Source organism: Chelonia mydas, chromosome 2 (genome assembly GCF_015237465.2).
Source record: "Chelonia mydas isolate rCheMyd1 chromosome 2, rCheMyd1.pri.v2, whole genome shotgun sequence".
Taxonomy (NCBI): Eukaryota; Metazoa; Chordata; order Testudines; family Cheloniidae; genus Chelonia; species Chelonia mydas.
Genome location: NC_057850.1, coordinates 89,093,239 through 89,117,679, shown reverse-complemented (window position 1 = coordinate 89,117,679; position 24,441 = coordinate 89,093,239). Strand labels below are relative to the sequence as shown.

Genomic DNA, 24,441 nt, shown 5'->3' with positions numbered 1-24,441 from the left:
AGAACTTTCCTCCTATCCCTTGACTGCTTCCTTTTCATATGAGCCTTAGGTATGGAAACTTGTCAGAGGCTTTGTGAAAGTCCAAATACATTATAGCAATTGGATCACCCTTGTCTGCGTGCTTGTTGACACCCTCAGAAAATTATAATAGATTGATGAGGCATGATTTCCCTTTACAAAATCTGTGTTGACTCTTCATCCACTACTACTGGGGAGATTCTGACTCACTGCACATGCGGAGAATTCGTTTCTCCCACAGATTTATTTGCTTCCCTGCAGCAAAATGACTTCTGATGGGGAAGCAAAGGGAAATACACAAGAACGGTCATATGCTCCTCCTCAGCAGCGCAGGCAGGTTGGTTCAGGTGCCTGGAGCAGCTGGTAGAGATCTAAATCACCACTAGGACGGGGGTGAGAGGGCTGGACAATTGTGTGTGTGTGTGTGTGAGAGAGACACTCTGTCCCTCTTGCTCACTATTGTGACATGCTTGGCATGGAGAGGCAGGGGTTTGGGGGTTTCTGAGGAGGTAGGTGTGGGGCAGAGCAGAATGTAGCAGCCTGCCTGCTTAGTGAATTGTTCACATTGTCTTTGTGAATTTCCCCAGGAGTATAAAACAGGTGTAAAAGTTTTAAGGCTCCTTTATATTGCCAGAGTGGTGTAAAGGACACTATGACCTTATAAATGCTTATTGTGCTTTAGTGATTAGAACTGGTCTAAATTTTTGGACTGAAAAAAAAATCCTATCAAAATGTTCTCCCTGAACTGTTCGGTGCTTACCTTTCTGGAGATGGTCAGTAGTCAATATAAATTGTGAGTTTGATTCCCCAGCCTCCACTTGCTCTTCAGTTGCCTATGATGTAACACTGAGCATATGCCTGCATATATTTGTTGACCAATAACTAGAAATAAAGGGTCAAACCTACCTACATTACTATTAGACAAAGAGACTTGGGGATTTCCTCCAGTGCTCCCCAGTCCCATTCTCCATTCATTGTATTGTAGTTTAAATAAATTACCAAAATAAATGAAACTGGTATGATTATATTGCATTATTTTGATAGATAAAATGGGCAGAATTTTTAATATTTTGGCACAGAATTCCCCCACGAGTACTCAACATACTGTGTTCATTTATGTGTCTGATAATTCTGTTCTTTACTATATTTTTCAACCAATTTGCCTGCTACTGAGGTTAGGTTTACTGGTCTGAAATTGCCAGGATCACCTCTGGACCATTTTTTAAAAATCAGTGTTATATTAGCTGTCCTCCGGTCATCTGGTATGGAGGCTGGTTTAAACAATATTTTACATACTACCGTTAGTAATTGTGCAATTTCATATTTGAGTTTCTTCAGAACTTTACCATGTGACTTATTACTGACTTATTACTGTTAATTTATCAATTTGTTCTAAAACGATCTTTGTTTACACCTCATTCTGGGATAGTCCTTCACATTTGTCACCTAAAAAGAATGGCTCAGTCTGGGAATCTCCCTCACCATTCTGTGCAGTGAAGGCCGAAGCAAAGAATTCGTTTAGCTTCTCTGCAACAATTTTGTTGTCTTTGAGTGGTCCTTAGCACCTTGATCGTGCATTTTTCCCACTGATTGGCAGGCTTCCTGCTTCTGATGTTTTCCTTTGATATTTTTGCTTTAGTTTTTGAGTCTTTTGCTAGTTGCTTTTCTTTTTTTGGCCTGTCTAATTATACTTTTTACAGTTGACTTACCAGGGTTTATGCTCCTTTCTATTTTCCTCGGTAGGATTTGACTTCAAATTTTTAAAGGGTGCCTTTTTGTCTGTAACTGCCTCTCTTACACCTTTTAGCCATGGTGCCATTTTTTTGGTCCTTTTACTGTTGTTTTTTTTTCTTAAATATATGCATTTAGTTTGAGCTTCTGTTATGGTGTTTTTAAATTGTTCCCATGCAGCTTGCAGGCATTTCACTTTTGTGACTGTTCCTTTTAATTTCCATTTAACTAGCTTTCTAATTTTTGTTATTCTTATACTTCTATAAGAAATTATACTTTTGTGGATTTCTTTCATTTTCTCCACCTCCCCCCCCCCCCCCGGATGTTAAATTTAATTACATTACAGTCAGTATTACTGAGTGGTTCAGCTATATTCACCTCTTGGACCAGATCCTGTGCTCCACCTAGGACCAAAGCTGTCCCTTGGGTAGGGTGAATCGAGGAGACTGCCCTGTGCTTTGGGGGGCCCCATGCTTCGATAAAATCGGGACTGTCCCGATATTTAGCCCTTTGTCCTGCGTCCCGACCGATGTATGATCAGGATGCCATTTGTCCCAATATTTAGGTGAGGAGGCGGGCGGGGAGGTGAGGTGGACAAGCGGGCTGAGGAGGTGAACGGGGAGGCAGGCGGATGGCGAGAAGGAGAGTGGCGGACTGTGGGGGCATGCTGGATGGATGGCGACGAGACTAGCAGGTGGGGTGATGAGGAGGAGAGCGGTGGGGTGGGCAGACGGGGGTGCACCGGACGGACAGCAGGAAGGCAAGCGGTGGGACGGCAGGGAGATGAGTGGCGGGGTGTGTGGGTGAGGAGGTATGTGGCGGACGGTGAGGAGAGGAGACTAGCGGCTGATTTGTCCCAGGACCTGCACCCTCCTAGGGATGGTCCTGCCTAGGACTAAATCAATAATTGCCTCTCCCTTATGGGTTCCAAGACTGGCTGTTCTAAGAAGCAGTCCTTAATGGTGTCTAGAAATTGTATATCTGCATCCCGTCCTGTGATATACCCAGTCAGGAGTTAGTTGAAATTCTCTATTGTTGTTGGGAATATAGAAATGCTTTCAATAAAGAGGAAGCTCAATGCACTCAAATGTTGTTTTTATTGGTTTTAATGACTGCTGACAAATTATTAGCAAATAAAAATCATTATATACGCAATTTGGAAGTGAAGGTGAAAGGCAGCTGCAAAATTACCAGTATAATGTAGGGAAGTATTTTGTGATTTCTCCTGTTTTTGGAAACCGCTGATGACTATTCTCCCCATAGTCAAAATGGGAAATACATTGTGTACTGTATTACTGTTTCATCTGGACTCCTGTTTTTTTGCAGGACTGTTAATTTTAATCCACTACCATGCTGCTCAGAAGTGTCTAGTTCTAAGAGCACTATGCTTTTATTAAGGGATATGGCTTATTTAAATATTTCAGGAGTATCAAAAAAGTAGTGTTTTTAAATCCTGTCTGAGATTGGGTAGATTGTTGTACAGGATGTAATATGAAGTTACTCCTGGTGGAATTCTGCACCAAAAATTTAAAATTTTGCACACAATATTTTAAAATTCTGCATATTTTATTTGTCAAAATAACACAATGTAATCCTACCAGTTTCAATTATTTTGGTCATTTTATTTCAAAATACCTGTCAGCATGTATGTCTGTAACAATACAGACAACACAAAAGATTCAGGAAATGTTTTTTGACAAATAGATTCCTTACTAGGCATATTAATACAGAACTCTGAGTAATAATTCATTGAAACTACAATACAGAACCGTATTTCCTGCACCCCTCAGAAGTGCAAAGGCTTGGGGGAGTCAGGGGTAACAGAGGAGCTGAGGGAGAGGGAAGTAAATTGCTGGGGAAGAGCCTGGGTGTGAACTTGGAGGGTTGTTTGGTATGGGTGGGAAAAGTATGGAACAGATTTTTTTGGGGGGTGGGGAGGGATTGTTGGGGAGCTTCCCCCATGAAGACCCTGGCTGAACCCTGGCCTCTCCCATTCAGTCAGGCACATCTGTCCCAGTCCCCATGTGTCTCTGTGCCCTTATCCAGCCACTCCCCTGTCCCTATGTAGCTCTGCACCCCCTCCCCCATCACCATGTGTCTCTGTGCCCTCATGCAGTCACCCTCTGTCCCTATGTCTCCCTGTACCCCCATCCCCATGTGTCTCTGCACCTCCTCCCTGGCCCCCACATGGCCCTGTGCCTCCCCTCCCATTCAGCCCCTGCCCCAGTCTGTCCAACCCCACCCCCACCCCACCCCAGCACCCTACGCTGTCTGTCTCCCTGTAGCCCTTGTCTCCTGACCTGGCCCCAGGCGCGGTGAAGAAGGCAGGCTTTCTCTTCCTTAGCTAGCTGTGAGCTGCAGCTTTGTTCTATCTCCATAGCGCCCTCTGGTGGGTATAAGGCAGAACAGCAACAATTTGGCAGAAGCTTTTTTTCTGTGCAAAAATTAGAAATCTGCGGGGCTCATTAATTGTGCACGTGCGCAGTTGCACAGAATTCCCCCAGGGTAATACAGTATTCTGTTTAGATGGATGTCCATGGCAGAATCCGAGAAGTACTTGCTGAGACTATACGTGAAGAATTAGCACCCGAGCATCAACAGTTATCCGCAGAAGATCTGATGAAAGCCCTAAGACGACGAGGAATCATTGATGATGTTATGAAAGAACTTACATTTGTAACCGTGAGTAACTTTTGAAAAAGAAAATATGTGAAACAGAGTGAAAATATCATCATCTTGGCATTGTGGAAATTCTTTCCCTAGAAAGTGAAAGCTCAATGCACTCAAATGTTACTTTATATTAGCTTCAATAATTGCTACCAAATTGTTAGCAAATCAGTTTAACGTTTACTCTGACGTCATTGAATGACACTGTTGTTTCTGAAATCAGTTGAAGTTGTGTATAGTATTAAACTATCCAGTTGGACGGAAGATACGAGCCACTCGTGAGAAGGGTGATGTTCGAGGCATTGTGGGGGTGGGAGTGAGGGATTCTCAGGGTTTCAAGAGCATGATATCCTTCCTTGACTCTTTAAAAAATGTCTTTTAACTATAATTCTAGGATATGAATGACCAAGAGATGACTTCAACTGCAAAACCTTCTACACATTTTGTTGACAGACAACCTCCAGTACTGCAAAAAAGTATGTTTTTGTTAATTGAATATCTGGATCATAGTTCCATAAGAAATATGAAATTTTACTTAAAAATGTAAGGCTAACTATTTGAACTTAATGAAGTTTTGATTGTTTTAGTAATTCAGTTAAAATAATTTCCATATTGTACAGAAAGCAAGAGGTTTTCCTGTTTTATCAAAAGGAAATAAAACAGTGTATATAGCAGAAAGACATGCCATGTAAGCAGCAGCAGGAACAATAACAACAAATCACACATTGTAGTATAAATTGAAATGTTTGCTAAATATTTTAAGAACCAGTTTTATCCATTCTTTCAAACATTTTCTTTGGAAGTATGTCTTGTGATGATCTTTTTGTATTTCTTTGCTGATGTTTTAAATACATTTCTTAAGACGTGTTGGCAGTTTCTTCACATTTATTGCTACGCTTTGCAGCTAACATTGACCCAACACGGAGGTATCTTTACCTTCAGGTTTTGGGTGGAAAAGCTTTTCTGGAACATCTGCAAGAACCTGAACCTTTCCCTGGTCAAATTTGTTCTACCTTCACTCTGTGTTTGCACTTTCGAAACCAACGTTTCCGCTCTAAGCCCGTCCCATGTGCCTGTGAACCAGATTTTCATGATGGTTTTTTACTTGAAATACACAAGGATAGCCTAGGTAAGGAACACTGTAAATCTGAAAATAGATGTCATGTATTGTGCTAACCTTATGGAGTTGTTTAAAATTATTTGATACTATTTTGATCAATAATATAGCAAATGCAGGTGAAAGTGTTCATTGTCTGATAATCTATTTCTTCAAAACTACGTTTATCTAATCATGATTTAGTTGGAAATGTAGGGAATGTTTGACCATTGCAATAATTTTTGAGAATTTATCATATCAGAATTAAAACATGTAGATGGATTAGATTACATTACATTAGAGGTTGTTAATAATATTAGCTCATCAATATAGATGGTGGCCACTGCCACATCTATTGTTGGCTGTAGGCTTTGGTACAATAATGCCAATTCCTTTCCTAAAGGGATATAGAGAGAATATATTAACTTAGGAAAAACAGTCAAAATATGTTGAAAAAGGAGTTTAATGGGCAAGATTATTACCATGTTGTAAACCTCCCAAATATTTGAATTGAATTAACAAAATGAAACAGGATGTATGTCATGCTGGAATATAGCTGTGCCTTGGCTGCATAGTTCAAGGCTAGAAGTCTTGTAGCCACTCACTCAGACTAGACATATATTCCATTGTCCTATTGAAAATATTAGAAGGCCCTATCAGTGATTTTTATATTGTACCAAAATAATGTATAGTTCTTTTGTTAAATTAGTCAGATAGTAAAACAGCAGATGAAGATTCCACATTCATGCATACAGTGGTATAAATGAAAACCTAGGAATGTAAGAGTTGTTGTACCACATCAGATCAATGGCTCACCGACGTTACCTTCTTTTGAAGCATCTGGTATTAGAAAGCCCACACAAGATTATTATGGAATAACCTGACCATAGGGGAAGTTTCTTTCTAACTGCTGTCAGTTAGTAGTTGGCTTGTGCCCTGAAGCGTGATGGGTTATGTTTATTTATTTTTTAAAGTATCCCAGCTAATATAATTGAGGATATTCTCATTAAATACCTATCTTTTTAAAAAAAAATTTATTAAGAGCTTTCCTCAAATGTGTCTTGTGGTAATGAGTTCCACGGGTTAAGTATGCATCGTGGTTTTAAAAAAAACTCAGTATTTCCTTTTATCAGTTTTAAATTTGTTACCTTTTCATTTAACTGAATGTCTCATTGTTGTTATATTATTAGAAGGGCCAAATAAGAGTGCCAAAAAGTTTACTTTCCTTCGAACAGTCATTATTCTCTGTACTTGCATCTTGGCCCCTTCCATTTGTCACCTTTGTAAACTAAACAACCCTAATATTTTCAGTCTTTCCTCATATAGAAGTCTTTCCATGCCTCTGTCATAATTTGTTTCTGAACCCCTTCTGTTTCTCCTATATCTTCTTTTGAGATTGGGGGAGATGAGTGGCCAGAACTGATTGCTTTCTAACTTACGCAGTAATTTAAAACAAAGTTTTAGAGGACGTAACTGTGTGATCTCTTAAAGCAATTCTAGTGGGGAGCATTTGTAATGACGATGTTGTGATTGAAGTAATGTCCTTGTTATTTTGTATTGGTCTAATAATGGCAGGTGACGGAAGTAAGATGGTGGATTCAACCACTATGTTATCAATATGTGATCCAGTGCATATGGTTCTGATCAAAACTGACACATTTGGTGAGACCACATTAGTGGCATCCTATTTCTTGGAATGGCGGTCAGTCCTTGGTGCAGAGAACAGAGTAACAAATGTTGCTGTAGAACTTCTGGGTGTAGGTAAGATTAAACGCTTCAGCTATAATGGCAAACTAAATATTGTATAAAAATTGCTTGTGGCTGAAACCAGTATTTACAATACGGCTTCGTCACTTGGCTAACTAACATAGAATAATATCTCCCAATAAATTACATGGGATACCTGTAATCAGTTTCTTCTTTACAGTCATCTAATATACAAAATATTCCAAATTCGCTTCTATGATTGGAGAAATTATGAGGTGGGACCTCCTCTCTGTTTGTATTCTAAAGAGCTTAAATAAATAACCAGGCAAGACCACCTAGCCAGACAGATCCAAAAGATGAGGCTGACCCACCACCAGGAAGTTCTAGGGTCAGCCTGCTGAGCAGCACATTTCCACTTATTGTGAAAAGGGAGGATGCTGGATGTTTACCAAGGTGCTGTCCTTGAACCCTGGATAGGGGCTTCATATTTTGTCAGCCTCTAGCTAGTAGCTATGTCAAATCTGAAATTCCAACTCCCACAGCAAATGGAAGGGAGAAGGCTCTTTCTATTTACTTTCTCTAGAGCTTCCTGACTACTGCAAGGGGTGAGGAGGAAAGAAGTCTCTGGACTCCACCTGTCAGCCTTTGTGTTTGCTCCCTTTTTACGGGTGAATATGTCCCTGTCTGCCTCTTCTGCTCATAGCCCTCCAGAGCATCACTGGCGTGAAACTGACATTCTTCACAATTTCATTGCTGTTCACAGAGTTCTGAATAGCAGTTTTAAAATTAGCCACAGAGAGCACAGTGTTAGGCTCTCAGTTCTATATGTTACCATGATTGAATAAAGCATGTTGCTGCTAAGATAGTAGTTCAGTTTTAAATGTATAGGTTTATCATTAAGCGTAGCTTTAATACATGATTTTTTTCCAAATTGGGATGGAACTTTTAATTCTTGAGGCACGATAGTTTAATGGACCAGACATGGATAGGTGGAAGAAGATCTTTGACTTCTAATCCTAGCTCTGCAATAGACTCACTTTTTACTCTTGGGTAGGTCACTTGAGTGTTTTCTGTCACAATTGCTACATCTGTAAAACAGGAACAACTTGTCTACATATTTTAGAATACTGTTGTGAGGATTAAATAATTACTGTTTTTGAAGTATTTTGAACATTTTTGGTATTACATAAGTGCCAATTTAAAAAAAATATTGCTTTTTTTTTTTTTGATGGATTAGTCCAGTGTTGATGTACAAGGAGTAAAACCCTGACATGAAGCTTGTTTAAGGAAAAACAACCCTACTATGACCACACCATTGTTTATATTACCTTCAATACTTTTGTGGGTTTTTTTAAATTAAATAAAAAGAACCAAATAGCTCACTGACAAAATGAGATTATTCAAGAAGTTTAACACACAACCACAAACTTGGGTAGAATAAGGTCTGACAAGTACACACAAACCATTTGAGTGTAAGGATTTAAATAATTTTTAGTTATTAATGGAAAAACTCCAAGTATTTTTCTACTTGTTCGTTCAGTTAAATCATTAAAATCTATAAAACCACTATCTCGCCCTCTTTCAAACTCCCCTTAAGTCTTACCTGTGTTGTGATGTATTTTGTAGATGCTGCCATTTGATGTAGCTAGACCAGTGGTTCTCAAACTTTTGTACTGATGACCCCTTTCACATAGCAAGCCTCTGAGTGCAACCCCCCCGCTTATAAATTAAAAACACATTTTTTTTTTTTATATTTAACACTATTATAAATGCTGGAGGTGAAGTGGGGTTTGCGACCCCCCCATGTAATAACCTTGTGACCCCCTGTTTGAGAACCCCTGAGCTAGACAAATAGCTGGCTGATACTGTTGCTTATGTTGCTAATTTCACTGTTGCCTCATCCTCTTCGAAATATTTTTCTTACACCTGTTAACATCAGGTCATAATCCTAAATTGTGAGATCTCTGGGGCAATGACTGTCAGTTTTTTGTGGGGGAATTTTAAATCTTTTTTTGTACAGTACTTAATGTAGTGGGTCCCTTATCCTTGATTGGGGCCTCAAGATGCTGCTGTCATACATATAATAAAGTACACACACAAATATTTAAGCATCAATCTAATATGATCGTAAGAAAAACTTGCATCTTTCTTTTCAGAATTAAAATGGATAGATAATTTTTTTTTTTAAATTATTTAACTTTTTTGTGTTCATTCTTGGTTGACCGATCTATATGTCATAGATGCCTCTGAAATTCTCAGTGAATTGATCAAGCAGTATTTTTGTTCAAAGGTACAGAATCAAAGGTTTCTGTTGGAGTCCTAAATATCAAACTTGAGATGTACCCACAGCCAAATAAGACACTGTCCCAGGAAATAGTTAATACTCAAGTAAGTAATTCATAATTTGTACGGCGAGTGTTTTTGTTTTTTTTTTTTTTTGTAAATTCACCCAGCTGTCAGATTTCAGATGTATTGATACATAGATTCCTAGATTCCAAGGCCAGGAGGGACCATTGTCATCATGTAATCTGCCTTTCTGTGTAACACTGGCTAGAGAACTTCCCCAAAACAATGCCTAGAGCATATCTCTTTGAAAAGCATCCAATCTTGATTTAAAAATTTCCAGTGATGGAGAATTCACCGTGACCCTTGGCAAACTGTTGCAATGGTTAATTACCATTGCTGTTAAAAAATTTACCCCTTATTGCCAGTCTGAATTTGTCTAGCTTCCATTTCTAGCTGTTGAGTTGGGTTATGTCGTCCTCTGTTAAATTGAAGAGCCCATTTTCAAATATTTGTTCTCTATGTAGGTACTTATAGACTGTAATCAAATCACTCCTTAACCTTCTTTTTGTTAAACTAAATAAACTGAGCTCCTTGAGTCTTTCACTAGACGTATACAAAGTATTTTTCTCTGACATTGGATTTTTAAATTGTCTTGAAGAATATTCATGTTGAACAATTATATACATCTAAAGATTCCCTATAAGGAGCTGTTTCTTCTTTGTAATTTTAAAAAAAAGATCATTCACAATTTTATTTCAAATTACATCACCATATACGTTTTATCCTTTAAACCTAATTTAATCACCTTTAAGCAGCAAAATAAGGTAGCTTCAGCGCATTTCTTTTCCTTGTATACATTGCATATGTGTTTGTCTTCTTACTACCTTTCCCCTCATGATGAAAGCCAGTAAATATTAATATGGAGGACAACCTCTCTGAGTCTTCATTTTCATTAATAAGACGCACAACACTGATGACAAATCTACTAGCTCTTTGATGTGTTAGCATCCAAATAAGAAGTATAACACTAAGTTTTCATTAGTTTTTAGGAAATATTTCAAACCCTAAATAAGATTACTTTCAGCACTTGTATAAGTGTTATTTTAAATACTAAGCTGCTTTATTTATTTATTTTTTTAATTTATTTTTAAGAATGAAAAGATTTGATGCTCCCACTGCTTACTGTGGTGACTGTTAACAGTTTAGAATTTTCTCTCATAGCATTAATGTATATCAGGAATATTAAAGTTAAATACATTTATTTTTACTGTAGCTTGCCTTAGAACGGCAGAAAACAGCAGAAAAAGAGCGTTTGTTTCTTGTGTATGCTAAGCAGTGGTGGAGAGAATACTTGCAGATCAGGCCTTCACACAACACAAGGCTGGTAAAGATTTTTGCACAGGTTTGTGAATTCTTCTAAAAGATTCAAGTATCTGCTCTACTCCCAATTTAAGGTATTTTAATTGTACGTACAGACTACAGGTATAAGTAACCTATTTTGCATAAGAGTGTATATTTCTAGGTACAGAATACATGTTTCGATGTGATATAAAATTTCATCCTTATGAATTTGAGATTTCTGCATTACTTATAAGTGGCAAAACCTAAAGTGATTTATGCAGGTCATTCCAAACAAGTTCTTATGCCACACTAAAACATCATGTAATCTATATATGCCAGATGCCTTACGGAACAACTTTTAAGACTATTTTAGAGTTTTAAAAATTATCATGGGATTGTTTTATTGAAGCGGCTCAGAGTTTAATAATGTTAGAATAAATCCCAGTAGAGATAGATAGAGAAGACGAGAGAGAGAGAGTCAAAGTTGCATGGTGAACTTATGTATCATATGGTTACCACCTCCACATATGTAATACGGAAGTATATAAATGTAAGTCATGGCGGAGTTATGGCTGCCTGCCCTCTGCCTACTATTTCATCTCGTTCAGAATTCTGATGAGCTTCAAACAGCTGCCACTTCTCTTAAGCCAATCTGCCAGAGAAATATTTTCTCCTCCACCCAAATATGGATTTCCCTCCCGAAAGTTATATCTGACAAGGCCTGAACACAAACATCTCACATCTTTGAAGTCCATTATCTCGTGAAGCTGCAAGCCTAAATAAAAGAAACTAAGAACTTCTATTCCTAGAATACACTTTCTGTAATCCATGTGGTGCATATAGTAATTCCTCACTTAATGTCCTCCTGCTTAACGTTGTTTCAAAGTTACGTCGCTGCTCAATTAGGGAACATGCTCGTTTAAAGTTGTGCAATGCTCCCTTATAACATCGTTTGGCTGCCTGCTCTGTACACTGCATGTAAGATTTTGTGGAAGAGCAGTGACTTTACAAGGGAGCATTGCACAAGTTCCTCTTCTCCACTCCTCCCCCTCCCTCCCAGAAAGTCCTAAGCACTGCCAAACAGCTGTTTGGCAGCAGGGAAGCGCTGGGAGGGAGGGGGAAGAGTGGGGAAGCAACGCGTCTCTGCTCTTCCCTCTCCCCCGCAAGTCCTAAGCCTGCCAAACAGCTGTTTGGCAGTGCTTAGGACTTTCTGGGGACGGGGAAGGAGCAGGGATGCAGCGTGCTCTGGAGAGGAGGTGTACTGGGGGTGGGAAGAGGTGGGCCTGGACTGGAGTGGTGACGGGAAGACGTGGGCCTGGAGCATCCCCCAGCAAAGTCGGCTCCTGTTCTTCTCCAGGTAAGCTGCCACTGCTGCTGTGAAGGTGCTTCCTAGCATCCTTGCCTGCAGCGGGCTGTGACTGTGTGGGGTAAACCAGGGGCACTTCCCAACCACAGTACAGTACTGTACAGTATAATGCCTTTTGTCTGCCCCCCCAGAATTTCCTTGGAACCTAACCCCCCACATTTACATTAAAACTTATGGGAAAATTGGATTCGTTTAACATCGTTTCACTTAAAGTTGCATTTTTCAGGAACATAACTACAACATTAAGTGAGAAGTTAGTGTACATTATGCAGAATATGTATGTTAAAAGTTTTTATTAGCGTGACCTGTATAACTTACTACTAGTTTTGCTTGACCATGTGATATTGCAGTGGTAAAAGTGAACTTTTACACTGCTTGAAACTGTCTTAAAATTATGAAGAAGCTGATGCTGCAGGCATTCCTCATAACCTGATAGGAGATCTTTCAGAATCTTCTTCTCATTCTGATTTCTTGGAGATGTTGAGGAATATCTAAGAATTATTAGTATCTACTTGATTTTGTATGAATTAAAATAACCCCAATATGCATAAAAATAATGATGATACAATATATTTTACCTTGAAATATTGTGGGAGGCATTGGAATTAGGATGTATATCCGTAGCTCAAATCCAGCCCTGGTTGGCAGTAACCTAAAGGTTTATTGCCATGTGACCATGTTAAATAGGTCTTTAAAATGAGCTGGTGAATGTTTACTGTCAGGACCTTTTTTGTCTTTTTTATGCAGGAACTTCTGACCTCTTTAGTTTTAATATTTTTTGTCTTTGCATTTTACCTTATATGATACTTAATGAAAAGATTTTATAATTTTATGCAGTTGCCTGTGTGGCACCCTGAGATACTCTGGAGTGGGTACGCTTTATAAATAAAATTAACCCCCTTGTTACCAATCTCAGCAGAGCTGTCAAAGATTGGCTGAGCGACTTCTCATTCCTAGAAGGGGAGGATGAAGTTGAAGCTAGTACTGCTACTACCTTGTTGTGTCTGTTCTATGGATTCAAGGACTATCTGTTGTCAATCTGGCACTTTTTAACCAAGGCTAAATTCACTTAATTTTAATTTTTCCTTTTAATATTGTTTACTTTGCTTCTAAAAGGGCATTAAAAACAAAAGAAAAGCAAATCAAAGAATTTTTTTTTAAATGACTTCTACTTTTAAAGCAAAAGATCAGAGTTAGCTACACACAGGTTTCATCTTGCTGTGCAGCTGTTTATTCCCAGAAAAGATTGATGGCATTTTGTTTTCACATGGAACTTTGGTTAATCCCCATTCATCACAATTTTTTTTAATGTTCAGGATGAAAATGGGATAAACCGTCCAGTATGTTCATATGTCAGACCGCTTCGAGCAGGCCGGTTGCTGGACACACCCAGGCAAGCTGCAAGATTTGTTAATGTCCTTGGTTATGAAAGAGCCCCTGTCATTGGAGGAGGTGGTGGTAAACAAGAACAGTGGTGCACCCTTCTGGCTTTTCTGTGTAGAAATAAGGTATAATGGGATATTCCTTTGTGCAACTGCAGTGCTATATTTTTAATTATTTAAAGTGACTAATATTTTATACATTGAAAAATATACACATTAAACTCTATTTCAAAGGGGATATGTTCTAATTTACAAATGATAACCCGTGCCTATCATGTATTTTTCATATCATGACATATACATTAAACAATAGGCAAGGAATGTTTTGAATGATCCATAGAAAGGTGAAAAGTCTCTTACAAGCCTCTCTTTTTGAGGGGGGACATGCTATAAACAGGTTGGAAACAAATCTTTTTCAATTTTCACAATGTACATTAGACAAGTAGGGACTGAACAGTTTATGGATTGCATCTACTGTATATCTGAATAAATATCTTCTTTCATCACGAATAATCACAGAATGCAACAAAGAGAAGCAAGAATCTTCTGTACACCCCCCCCCCCCACCACTAAAGTGCTGCCACCTCTGAAGGGTTAAACCATAAAAAACAATTACATCTGTATGTTTATCATAGGAAGTGCAGAATACCATAGCCAACTGAAACTGCAGACAGAATTTAAATAGGCAAATGTAGTTTCCCACATTTAAAATTCTAATATTAGAATTAGAATATTACACTATTCCTATGAAAGGTCCATGGGATCTTTAATGAGCACAAATGGATAGAATCTTGGTTTAATTTCTTATCCTTCAACATCGTAATACCCCTAATATCAGGTGGGGGCTCTATAGACTCACCAACACTGCTTTCAGTAAGTGTTTTTTAGGGGGTTTTACATTAGCATTGAAACCTCTTCAGGGTATAAAATAATAAATTTAGCAAAACATACAACATCATTAGAATAATTGAGGAATGCAGTATTCAATTTTCCTGAAAAGACTCATTGTCTGTACTGGAGTGTTATGCTTCATGCAGTACTTTTGGAAAACTTTTTTTTCTTAGAGGTGAGAATAGATGTATTTTAAGGAAAACAACTTCTGATGTTTTTGTAAAAATTTGGAAACCATATGTTTTTGTTTGAGAAATGCAAAACTCTGATGTAATATTGAGTCACAGTTTTATAAAAACTCAGCTGACTTCAGGATATCTGAGATCACTTTCAGTATTTAATTCATTCTTGGAATTATTCGGTATATATTTCAAAGAATTGCTTTACAACTTCGGAAAGATGTTCTTTTGTAGTTGAGAGCTGTATTTAGCTGCATTAATTTTCTTTTAACCATTATTGAGATTTAAAAAAAAAACACAATTGCTTAATGATCTTAAAAAAAACTTGAGAAATAAAATCTAAAACTTTTCTCTTTTTTTTTTTTTTTTTCAAATTGTTTTGTAATTGGCTTAATTATTACCTTAAGTGTGTGATAATGCAATAGAGCTTTTGTTATATTTCCAGCAGATACTTGCCTGATTTTTGTACCTTTACTATTTAAGAGGACTGCTTCCTGTGTTGATGTTCTTCCAGCTCCTGTTTTGGTTTAAAGTCACTCTAAAATAAAATAAGTAGAAATATTCTTGAATAATACTCATACCCAGAGTGTGATTCAAGACACAGAACAAAAGTTTTCTTAAAAATTGCATCACACTGATTGTTTCAGTTCAAAATGAAATTTTTTTATTTTTGGGGGCGTTTTTTAGTCTCTCTTAGAGGAAATGAAGCAATACCTCACAGAGAACTAAGAGACTTGTCAGGTGGAGAGATTTAACAGGCCACCAGAATAGAATAATAAGTTTGTCTGTGAAATGAGTTGGAGATCTGTCAAGTTCCTAGTGGTCAGGTGTCCACATGATGAAACCACCACAAATAAAACTGTCAGGCTCCTCTGAGAGGATGAAAATATAACGGGGATGGAAAGTGGCACATATCTCATGCCCCTTAGAAATATTGCTTCTGGGATGCAGCTGAGGCACACTGGCAGGTTAATGCATGAACTTGCCCTCGAGTGAGTATTGTATGTATGGATTGTTTCTTACTATTTCTTTGCTGTACCTGTCCTCTGGGTAGTACAGTCTTCGTGGTTGTCAAACCTGCCACTTTCTATGAGTAATATATTCACAAAAGAATTGCAAGATACTTGATAACACACACATTGCTCATTTTTAAAAATACCTACTATTGTTCTGCTGTGCTCTTTTTGTAGATAAATTATTTTTAATAAAAGGCTTGGGGCATCATGACTAGAAGACTTAAAAATTACTGCAATATGTGTTCATGTGGTTAATAAAAAATATATTTGTTATCTAGGGTGACTGTGAAGATCATGCTAACCTTCTGTGTAGCCTTCTCCTTGGATATGGATTGGAAGCCTTTGTTTGTGTAGGAACAAAAGCAAAAGGAGTCCCTCACACATGGGTAATGACTTGTGGGACTGATGGAACCATCACTTTTTGGGAGAGTTTAACGGGACACAGGTGAGTAAAATGAGTTTAGGGGAATTAAGATAATGTAAAATGTATTTTCCAAACACAGGTAATGTTACTGCAGGTTCCCATCTTTTGGGTCTGTGTAAAAATCCATGGCACTAGAACAAGGCGCTGCCGGGTCTGAGGCAAATGCCATTTCCTTATCACAGCCAGGAGCCCCGGAGGAGTTGCCACCCAGAAGTACTGAGAGGTTAAGCCCTACAGGAAGTCCTGCCCTAAGGGGCATGAGAACAGCCCTCCATGATTACATGATTGGCTGGCACTCTCCATATAAACCAGGAGGCCATTTCTGGGAGTTGTCTGAGCAACGCAGACCTCTAGTATGCTTTTTGTCCTCCTCATCACGGCTCGCTGTGAGTCGCCTGGATTCCAGACTCTTATCTGTCAACTTTGGTCTGGCTCTTGACCCTGATCTTGGTTTACTGTCTTCAGCTTAGGACCCTTGCTGAGCCCGGTGCAAGACCCTGTCCCATCCTAATCCTGGTTCTCTCCCATGCTTTCAGTTTGGTAATGGACTCTGACTTTTTGACTTAGGCCTGGTCTGGCCTCAGACTGATCTTTAACTCATTATGCATTTAGAATGTTTTGCTTAAAGAGGTACGCTTAAATAGTTTAGGACCAGCAGTTATTTTGCAAGTAATATCTAGTTAGGAAAGTCCTCCAAATGCTCAATATTCATTTAAAAAACAAACTTACAGCACTTCTTGCTTCAAACAAGATTTTGTTCACTTGAACAAAAATGGTGAAATGTTTGCTGATTTTTGTGGAATGAATGACTTGGTCAATGGAGGAACTATCTTCTCACACCATATAATTCATAAGTAAGTTGGAGGTAACCAGACCACACAACAGGGAACCAAATTGGTCATGTTACAGTTGGGCACAAATGAAGACGTTTTAGAAGATGGGGGAATGCACTGCACACTAGTGATAGCTAAATTGATAACAGAAATAAGAACAAAGAAGAGATCTGAATAACAGGATGTCTATATTACAACATCACCCAAGCTAAAACAGATGACAACACAAAAAGCTAGCAAACAGATACGAGGTACTTGAAGATTAAGATGATGGACAGCAGAAAGCAAATGAAAACAGGTAAAAGAAACTTTCACTAAAACACGTGAAGGAGTGCTGACATTCAGGAAGAAACATCACAACAAATGGTTATCTGAGGGTATATGGTATAAAACAGAAGATGCAAAATTAAATAAACTAAAAAGTAACAAGAACACAAGATGCGGTGACTCCAGGAGAAATATGCTGTAAAGAACAAAAAGAGGCCAAAAGGAGTGCTAGGAAAGGCAAATGAAACTTTATAGATAAAATGGCAACAGATGCATAGACTACTTCAGCCCAAAATGACACTAAGACACTGTACAACATCATTAGACAGTTGTCAGAAAGAAAAACAAATACCAACCTGTTCAAGACAGTGAGGGAAACTTAACAACAAAGACCTCAGAAGAACTAAATACATGGAGGAAGTACTTGAGTCAACAGTTGAATGGCAAGCCAGTGGCCAATTTCCCAAGTACAGAAGAAGAAATAGATGATGAGCTAGGACCTATCAGGAGAGTAGAAGTAGAGAAAGCAGTCAATCAGTTTAAAAAGTGGAAAGGCACGGGGGCCAGATAACATACTAATTGAGGTCCTTAAGGCAGACTTGAGGAACACAGTGGACGTTTTGATGGGCTTATTATAAAAAAAGAAAAAATATGAAATTGTGAAAAAAGGGTCATATATGAAGCTTCCAAAGAAAGAAGACCTCAGTCAGTGTGAAAACTGGAAGGGCATTCAACTACTGTCTATCCCAGGTAAGGTACTTACACTTTTATTATTCTAGCCAGAATAAAGAAAATGGTAGATTCAAGGTTGTGATAAGAATAGGCAACGATTCAGACAGGAAAAATCATGTATGGGTCACATAGTAAACCTATGTATCATCATAGAACTGTTGATCAAATGGCAGTCACCAGTTTATATGAATTTTACTGAGTTCCAAACCCTTTGATACAGTGACAGAACAGTTTGATGGAAGTTGCTATGCCACTATAGAATCCCTCAAAAATTTGTGTACACAGTTCCGATCATCTATTAAAATAGGAAATGCCAAGTAATACGTGACTAAAGCATTCAAAATTATTGCGAGCATCGGACAAGGATGTCTTATGTCATCCATGATCTTTTTACTGGTAGTGATTGGTTAATGACAAAAACCATAGAACACCCAAGTGGCATACAATAGACTCTCACATAGAGGTTAGAGGACCTTAATTTTGCAGATGACATCAATTTGCTATTCCATATGCATTTGTATTGGCTTGCATGTCTCTGTGATCTCCAGGCCTATGCACCGTTAGTAGGGTTGAAAATCACCACAGAGAAAATTAGTACGAGAATTAACACACAAGAAACACCAATAACATTTTCTGGGACTGATTTAGAAGAAATCTGATGTTTCACATATCCTGGCAGCATTGTAAGCACAACATGTGGAATAATCAAAGACCTTAAAGCTAAAACAGCACAAGCCAGACATGCCTTTCTAACTCTATGGATGATTTGGAGAAATGTAATTCTTGCCTTCCAAACTAAACTTTAAATATTTAACACAATTGTGAAGTCGGTCTTATTATATGGTGCAGACACTTGGAAATTTATCAACCTTACAATCTAAACTCCAATTTTCCATAAACAGCTGCCTTAGACAAATGCTCAATACCAGATGGCCAGGAAAAAAATATCACAAAGAATCTGGAGAAGAATGAAACAGAAACTGATAGGACAGAATGAAAATGGAGATTGCTGTGAAATAAATGGAGGAAAAAACTAAAGTTAGGTATTGGACTGGAACTCCCAGCGCAAGAGGTGATGAGTAGACCAAAGATATCATGGAAAACTGAAAGCAATCAGACTGACCCAGGAAGAAGCTAAGGAGACCAGCAAACAGGAAAGGCAGTGGTGAAGGCCCTATGTTCCACACAAAAAAGGAGATGGAAAGAGAATAAAATATCTATCTATATCAATATCTTTAAAAGTAGTTACTTTGACATTTTTCTTTTAAAAGCAAATGCGGTGAGTGCAGTTGAGGGGAAGGCCAGTGCTCACACAGTACCAGTGAGTAGTAAAAGTGCTCCCTAGTTATTTTGTTTTTTATTTTGCACATGTATCTTTCTGCTCCGGAGGTGGTATTACTTGAACAATGCAATATCACATAACAATTGAACAAGAAGGATTTTAAGAAATATACCCTACATACTCTAAAATACAGAGCATCCTAACACAGCATCCTATGGTCCTCCAAAAAGACTGAAGTGAGAGAATGGCACAGCAACGTTAATTCACTGACTGATCTCTTTGAAGCTTTAAGAGAAGCAGTTGCTCATCAGCTGACTGCACTACATAACATGAATTAAACAAATGATACATTTCATGCAAGTATGAATAAATGGATTGTTACCCAGACTGGAAGTTTATGTAAGAATGTTCAGTGAAGGTGAAGTGGGGGCAAGAGTGTAGGATTTCATGTGATCGCATGCTGGTTTTAAACACCTTCCATCTGCAGAACAGTAGTGATATCTTGGAGCATCTCGTTACAATAAGATTAAAAGAAAATGTTAGTTTGGTCATAGTACCTTTTAATGTAAATTTTTAAAAAAGGGCGGGGGGACAAAATTTAAATTAAGAAAAGTAATTTGTGATGCAAGGTTCTTTCATGGTGAAACAATCTCACTGTATTTCTATGCCAGCTAAATATTTATATCTTGTAACCCTCTCCCAATAAAGTAAACATTTATTTACTTCAAAATATTCTTAATATAATAGCATACCTTTTTGATCTTTAGATACATCCACACTCCTATCAATCCGGATGACCCTCCACTTGTTGAACAACCCAAGCCAATGTATCCTTATCGAACAGTAGGATGTGTCTTTAATCATCAGAAGTTCTTGGGGAATTGCCAGCCCTCCGATGCAGTGGAAGTCTGTGTGTTCGACCTGCATGATGAATCTAAATGGAAACCAATGAGTGGAGAAGCAATCAAATCTGTGTGTTCTCCAGGGGCCACAACTTCACTTCCTCCTTTCCCCCCTCTTTGTGCTTCCACAATAGATGCTGCGGTAATAAGCAATGAGATAGAATTACAGCTGAGAATACTGGTGTCAGAACACAGAAAGGTACTGTTCTTTAATGTTTTTCATTGGTATGCCAAATAAATGAGGTATCAAGTTTTTAGTATCTACTTGTCTAAAAATTTGGAGGGGGGGCGTTTTGGTTTACAGTACATGCTCCCAGCAGTCACCATTGTACCACTATTTAGTGTATGTGACTGAAAGAAACTGTTTGAGAAGAATGCATCAAGCAATTTAAAAATTTGTATTTGTTTGTTTTTTAATCACTCTAATGTGTGAGTACTTTACAAGATTAAAAATATCTCAGTACCTTCCAAGGTTGGTATTGTCCCTTCTCCTGTTTAACTGATTTCTCATAGTGCAGTAATGTGCTGGGGTTGATTTTTTCTGCATTGGGTATGAAGAAGCCCTTTTAAAAGCAAATGCAATATATTTTTGAAGAAATGCTAGTTTAAATAGTTTAATCTTTAAACATCTGCTAAAGACTTGGGATTAGTCTTTATGATATACCCGTAAGTCTTCACGTTAATTTCTGTAAAATTTGACTAATACTTATTAAAAAATTTACACCTTGTTCCACATATAAACTCCTGGATATAGCGTTCCTGGATTTAAGCCCCTCTTCGGCTCATCTCTTTTTTTAACTTTAGAAGAACTCTGTTACATTTCGCCAGTGCAGAAGTATAGTCTGGAAAGATTTTAGTTCTTCGACTAGATGAAGCCATGTATTCCACTTAGATGTGTATGCGCCCAGAACATGAGAGCCACAGATTTTGCCTAGCAGTACCCATAATGAGGCAGCACTTGCGTCTCATGGCCACAGCCCCTCCCCTGGCTACATGAGGTGGCACCTCCCGTCTCCCAACTCAGTTCCTTCGTATTGCCTGTGGCTAGAGTCTGATCTCTGTGTGGCCTAAACATCACAATCTCTCACTATTTTAGTGTTTTGGGTTTTTTTTTTCTAGTAGTATATAGTTAATAGTGCCCTTAGTGTTAGTCGTATTTAGTTAAGTATTCCCCTGTGATGCCTTCACTGGGGTTTAAACATGGTCCATCGTGTGGGGGAGCCATCCCCCAGCAATGATCATCACACATGGAGCTTGCTGTATGTGAGTGAGGCCCACACCAAGGATCGGTGTTTGAGCTGTAGATTGTTCATTAAATGTACTCAGGCAAAGGACCTTCACATGAAGCATCACCTGCTTGAACAGGCCATGTGGCCTGCTTCAGCACAGAGGCCTGTGTCAGATTAGAGGTCACCCTCATGTTGCGAGAGTGCTGCCGCTGGTTCTTCGAGTAGTGTCCCTATGGGTGCTCTACTATAGGTCCAGCAGTGCCCTGTGTGCCTGGGATTGGAGATCTTCAGTAGCAGTGCCAATTGGGTTGCACATATGTTCCTCCCTGCAGAATTTGGGCATTGTTCCCGATGTGCAGCAGGCCGTAGAGAATTTTCCCTTTCACGACCGGGTTTTGTTTTCGGACAAGACAAATGAGACCTTGCACTCCTTCAAGGATTCTAGGGCCACCCTATGTTCCTTGGGGGGTGTATATACATTTGGTGCAGAGGCGCCACATCAGTGGCCAACAGCAGCAACAATACCATCCGCAAAGCACCTTTGGGCACCCTTTTCCTCCTTGAGAGAAGCAGGATTACCCCAGAAAGGGGTGTAGATCCCAGAGGAGGAGGCAGTTGGGTCTAGAGTTTGGCCAGTTGACATACCTTCCCCCGGCACCCCCAAGTGCCCATTTTGATTCTTTTGGTCCAGAGCAGTGGTCTAGTCAATGCTTCCTTTATCCCACTTTTGTTCAGAGACATGCTGGATTACTTTTCACAATGTTTGGGGCTCGATTACAAGCAATAGCTGGTTCCTAAGCATCATCAAATCGATCTGTGCTATCCAGTTCCTCTCCACTCCTCCACAAACACGCCCTCCCTGTCTGTCTTAAGGGACCCATCTCATGAGATACTATTCCTCAAGCAGCTCCTCTCTTTACTGATTTTGGGAACAGTGGAGGAACTTTCTCCAGAACAGCGAGGTAAGGGCTTCCATTCCCAATACTCTTTTTCTGTCTCTCTTCTGCTCCCCAAGTTTTTACGAAATGTATGTTCATGGTAATGGCATGCCTCAGGAGGAAGGGAATCCATATCTTTCTGTATCTGGACGACTGGCTACTGGGAGGCAAGTCCAGGGAAGAAGTCCTTTTTCATTTACATGTTACACTTCGCTTACTCAACTGTATCGGTCTCGTCCTAAACACCAGAGAATCAACATTGGTCCCACTCAAAAAATCGATTTCATTGGGGCCTTAATAGACTCTAAGAATTCAAGAGCATTTCTGCCAACCAACCATTTCTAGACAATTCACCGCCTTTGTCTCAATCTGCAGTCTCAGCCTTCCACAACATTTCATATGTGCTTGCGGCTCTTAAGCCTCACGTCTGCAGGCATGCAGGTGGTTCAGTTCACAAGGTTGCATCTTTGCTTTCTTTAGATATGGCTCAGGACTGTTCACTGTCCAATCCTTCATCTCTTGGAGAGGTTGGTCCACCTCCCTCTGTCTGATCCTGGACTTCTTTCAGTTGTGGACAGTTATGAGGAATGTATATCAAGACATCTCCTTCACTCAGCACTTACCAACCAGAACTGTTGTCACTGATTGTTCCCTGATAGGTTGGGGAGAGCATCTGGGGTCACTGAAAGTTTAGAGCCTGTGGTCGGGATAGGTTTGGTTTGGTCTGTTTTTTTGTTCTTTTTGTTTTTTCATAAGCTGCTTTGACAGGATGCTGGGCTGGGACTCCTGGGCCAGCCCTCTGTCCCACCGTCTCCAATTAAGGGAGTTAAATTGGAGCTTGTCAAGGTTCCTTCCCCACTCTGAACTCGAGGGTACAGATGTGGGGACCTGCATGAAAGACCCCCTAAGCTTATTCTTACCAGCTTAGGTTAAAAACTTCCCCAAGGTACAAACTTTGCCTTGTCCTTGAACCGTATGCTGCCGCCACCACCACCACCACCAAGCGTTTTAAACAAAGAACAGAGAAAAAGTCTACTTGGAGACATCTTCCCCCAAAATGTACCCCAAGCCCTACACCCCCTTTCCTGGGGAAGGCTTGATAAGAATCCTCACCAATTTGTATGGGTGAACACGGCCCCAAACCCTTGGATATTAAGAATAATGAAAAATTGATCAGGTTCTTAAAAAGACTTTTAATTAAAGAAAAAATAAAAGCGTCACCTCTGTAAAATCAGGATTGTAAATACTTTACAGGGTAATCCGATTCAAAACATAGAGAATCCCTCTTGGCAAAACCTTAAGTTACAAAAAGACACAAACAGGAATATACATTCCATCCAGCACAGCTTATTTTACCAGCCATTAAACAAAAGGAAATCTAATGCATTTCTAGCTAGATTACTTACTAACAGTTGTAAGGCTGCATTCTTGATCTGTTCCCGGCAAAATCATCACACAGACAGACGAACCCCTTTTTTCCCCCACCCCTACGGATTTGAAAGTATCTTGTCTCCTCATTGGTCATTTTGGTCAGGTGCCAGCGAGGTTATCTTAGCTTCTTAACCCTTTACAGGTGAACGGCTTTTGCCTCTGGCCAAGAGGGATTTTATTGCACTGTATACAGAAAGGTGGTTACCCATCCCTTTATATTTATGCCCGAGCTGGCTAGGGAAACCTGCACCTGATTGACAAAGGGGAAACAGCTGTCGGCTTAAGTAGCCTGGGGCTGCATAAAAGCCTCGGAAAGGAAGCCAAGGGGCAGACAGAAAGGGGCGAAGCCAGAGAGTGGAAGCTCTCTCCTCCTGGCTGCAGAGACTGAGAAGACTCAAAGAGGCTGGATTTGTTTGGACTTAAGGTTTATTAATTCTCCAGTTGAGGGTAGCCAACCACCAAGCTCTCTTTGGCCACCAAGATTTCAATATGTGGCAAGCCATGGCCAAGTTTGAGAATTCACTTTTTGAGGACACCAGGAAGGAGTTCTGGGTGACCCTCAAGGGCAAGGCTGTGGCCAGAACAGCCCTTCAAGCAGCCTTGGATGTAGTGGACTCTGTGGCATGCACCATAGCCTCTGCCACTCCATGCGGAGGGTGTCCTGACTCCTCCTCCTCAGGCTTGTCAAGGAGGCCCAACAGTCGATACAGGACCTTCCCTTAA

At 39.4% G+C, this 24,441-nt stretch overlaps 1 protein-coding gene across 3 annotated transcripts in view; it reads left to right on the top strand.

Moving 5' to 3' along the window:
* CEP76 (centrosomal protein 76) overlaps window positions 1-24,441 on the top strand; it is a 39,529-nt gene that overhangs the window by 4,955 nt on the left and 10,133 nt on the right. For 2 of the 3 annotated variants that reach the window (XM_007062338.4, XM_037892891.2), the window contains exons 2-10: window positions 4,276-4,431; window positions 4,811-4,892; window positions 5,321-5,545; window positions 7,088-7,273; window positions 9,510-9,607; window positions 10,779-10,907; window positions 13,529-13,720; window positions 15,959-16,125; window positions 19,986-20,319. In XM_007062338.4, coding sequence (XP_007062400.1) covers window positions 4,276-4,431; window positions 4,811-4,892; window positions 5,321-5,545; window positions 7,088-7,273; window positions 9,510-9,607; window positions 10,779-10,907; window positions 13,529-13,720; window positions 15,959-16,125; window positions 19,986-20,319 — 1,569 coding nt within the window. The remainder of the gene's footprint in view (window positions 1-4,275; window positions 4,432-4,810; window positions 4,893-5,320; window positions 5,546-7,087; window positions 7,274-9,509; window positions 9,608-10,778; window positions 10,908-13,528; window positions 13,721-15,958; window positions 16,126-19,985; window positions 20,320-24,441) is intronic. The other variant, XM_007062339.4, reaches the window with a different exon arrangement.